General features: G+C 70.7%; 2 protein-coding genes across 2 annotated transcripts in view; both read left to right on the top strand.

The window, feature by feature from the left end:
- Nucleotides 1-24, top strand: part of LOC112547954 (striated muscle preferentially expressed protein kinase-like) — an 8,213-nt gene extending 8,189 nt beyond the window's left edge. Inside the window, exon 6 of the mRNA XM_025191522.1 lies at nt 14-24. Coding sequence (XP_025047307.1) covers nt 14-24 — 11 coding nt within the window. The remainder of the gene's footprint in view (nt 1-13) is intronic.
- A 27-nt stretch (nt 25-51) lies between these two features.
- LOC102371770 (striated muscle-specific serine/threonine-protein kinase) overlaps nt 52-2,258 on the top strand; it is a 21,450-nt gene continuing 19,243 nt past the window's right edge. The window contains 4 exon segments of the mRNA XM_025191523.1: nt 52-351; nt 557-720; nt 825-913; nt 1,005-1,183. Of these exon segments, the coding sequence (XP_025047308.1) occupies nt 330-351; nt 557-720; nt 825-913; nt 1,005-1,183 (454 nt within the window). The 5' untranslated portion in view covers nt 52-329.

Here is a 2,258-nt window from a genome sequence, read left to right on the forward strand (position 1 = left end):
GTTACCCTGCAAGGCGCTGCCTGAGCCCGGAGCTGACGTGCACCGGCTCGGGCTCCGCTTCCTTCCCTGCGGCCCTGATCCAGCTGCAGGGACTGGTGTGGGGGGGCCCTGCTGCTGGGGCCTGGCCTGGGAAGTGGGGGAGGTCCCAGGGGGGTGCAGGAGTCACTTGGGGTGCCCCTGAGCTTGGCTGTCTTTTGGGCAGCAGCTGGGGGGCTGCTCTGGGACCCCCCAAGCCTCCCCACGTAGGGCTGGCAGTGGTGGGACCCAGTGCCTGGGTGGGGAGGGGCCGGGCCAGGCCAGGGGGGCTGCAGGGGTGCACCGCAGCTGGGATGCAGTCGCCTGAGCCGCCTGGTGAGTGCCGTGGTCCTGGCCTCCCCGAGCCCCTACTGTGCCCTCCCTGCCCCCGGCTCCTGTCCAGAGTCAAGGTCGTGGTCACAGGTCACGGGCACAGCTCAGCCCCTCGTCCTTGCTCCCAGGCAAGGGGCTGCGGGGCCGGGCAGGGTGGGGGTCTCTGCAGCTGAAGCGGGAGCTGAGCTGGGCGCATGTCCCATGGCAGCGCTGCCCATGCCCTGGCACGGTGCCCCCGCGCCTCCCCGGCCCCTGGCCAGCCCGGTGGCCTCGGATGAGGAGTACCTGAGCCCCCCGGAGGATCTGCCTGAGCCTCCCGCCCCCCGGGCCCGTGCCCCGGACCCCGGCATCAAGGCGGCGCCAGCCTTCGAGGTGAGCACGCGGCAGGGGCGAGTGCTGGGCCGGCTCTGTGGGCCCAGGCCTGTGCCAGGGCTCTGGGCAGCCCCGGCACAGGTCCCTGACCGTCCCCTCCGCAGGCGACGCTGTCGGACCAGGCGGTGCTGGAGGGGCAGGACGTCAACATGAGCGTGCGGGTCCGTGGGGAGCCCAAGCCCATCATCTACTGGTGAGCGCGGGGTGGGCGGGGGGTGGCAGGACCCCAAGGGGACGGGGCTGCTGTAGTGCCGTGGGGCCTGACTGCACTGTGCCCGGCCCAGGCTGAGGAACCGGCAGCCGGTGAAGTACGGGCGCCGGCACCGTGCGGTGGAGGAGGAGGATGGCGGTGCCTTCACGCTGCGCATCGCGGCGGCTGAGCTCACCGATTCTGGCTACTATGTCTGCAAGGCCATCAATGAGTACGGCACGCGGCAGTGCGAGGCCAAGCTGGAGGTCAGAGGTAATGCAGCCAGGTCCTTCTGCCCCAACCCAGACCCCGGTGGTGACGGTACCTGGGGCCCCGGCACGGCTCCTCCAGACTGAGGGCGCAGCTGGGTGGGCAGGGGGGGTCTGTCCTCACCCGCTTGTCCGCACCTCCTGGCCCTGCTGGTGCCCCTCACTCCCGACCCACAGCCCCTGCCCCCTCCCCAGCCCTGCTGGCGCCCCTCACTTCCAATCCGCAGCCCTCTGCCCCACCAACCCGACTGGTGCCCCTCACTCCCGACCCACAGCCCCTGCCCTCCCACCCTGGCGTGGGCCTGAGTGGCAGCACTCGCACACACCACCCCGTCTTGCCAGCTCTGTGGTGCCCTTCGCTGCAGGACCCTTTGGGTGTTGGTCTCTGGAAGAGGCTTCTCCCCTGTGCCCCTTTCCCGCAGCAGCTGCCCCGGTCCAGCCCCTCCCACGCGCCCACAGCGCCTCCTGCTGCTGTGGCTAGAGCACGTGGGCCGGGCTAGAGGCACCCTGGGGCTCTGGCCTGGGCAGAAGCCTGCCCGGCACCATGGAGGCCGGGTCATGGGGCCAGCTCTGGCCCTGGCACCAACACAGGCACTTCCCTCAGCCGGGTCCACCACCCCCCCAGCTTGGCCAGCCACAGGCCACGGGTGGCACCTCCTGGTCCGGAGCTGGCACTGGCACCTGAGTCGGTTCCCACCCGTGGCCGAGCTCCCGTCTCCATTTCACACCCCTGTTCACGCTGGTCCCTCCAGCCTGGGGGTGCGAGGGGTGTGGGCCCCCGGCAGGGCCTGGCACATAGCAGGGCCCGATTCCCCATGAGATGCCCCCCTGCACACGCTTGACCCGTACAGGGAAAGGAGGAGCACGCGTGCCAGGAGACACGTACCCCACTGTGCCATCCTCGTCCCCCCGCCATGTGCATGCGTGTCTTGTGCTGTGTGTGTCCGCGTCGTGTCGGTGTGTGTGTGCCCGCGTGGCTGTGGCGTGCGTTGCACTAACCCTGCGCTTGCTGACTGCGGTTTTTGTCTGTACACAGGGGGCATGCGGTAGGGGCCTGCCCGCCGCGGGGCTCGGTAGCC

Source organism: Alligator sinensis, unplaced genomic scaffold, assembly GCF_000455745.1.
Source record: "Alligator sinensis unplaced genomic scaffold, ASM45574v1 scaffold673_1, whole genome shotgun sequence".
NCBI classification, from domain to species: Eukaryota; Metazoa; Chordata; order Crocodylia; family Alligatoridae; genus Alligator; species Alligator sinensis.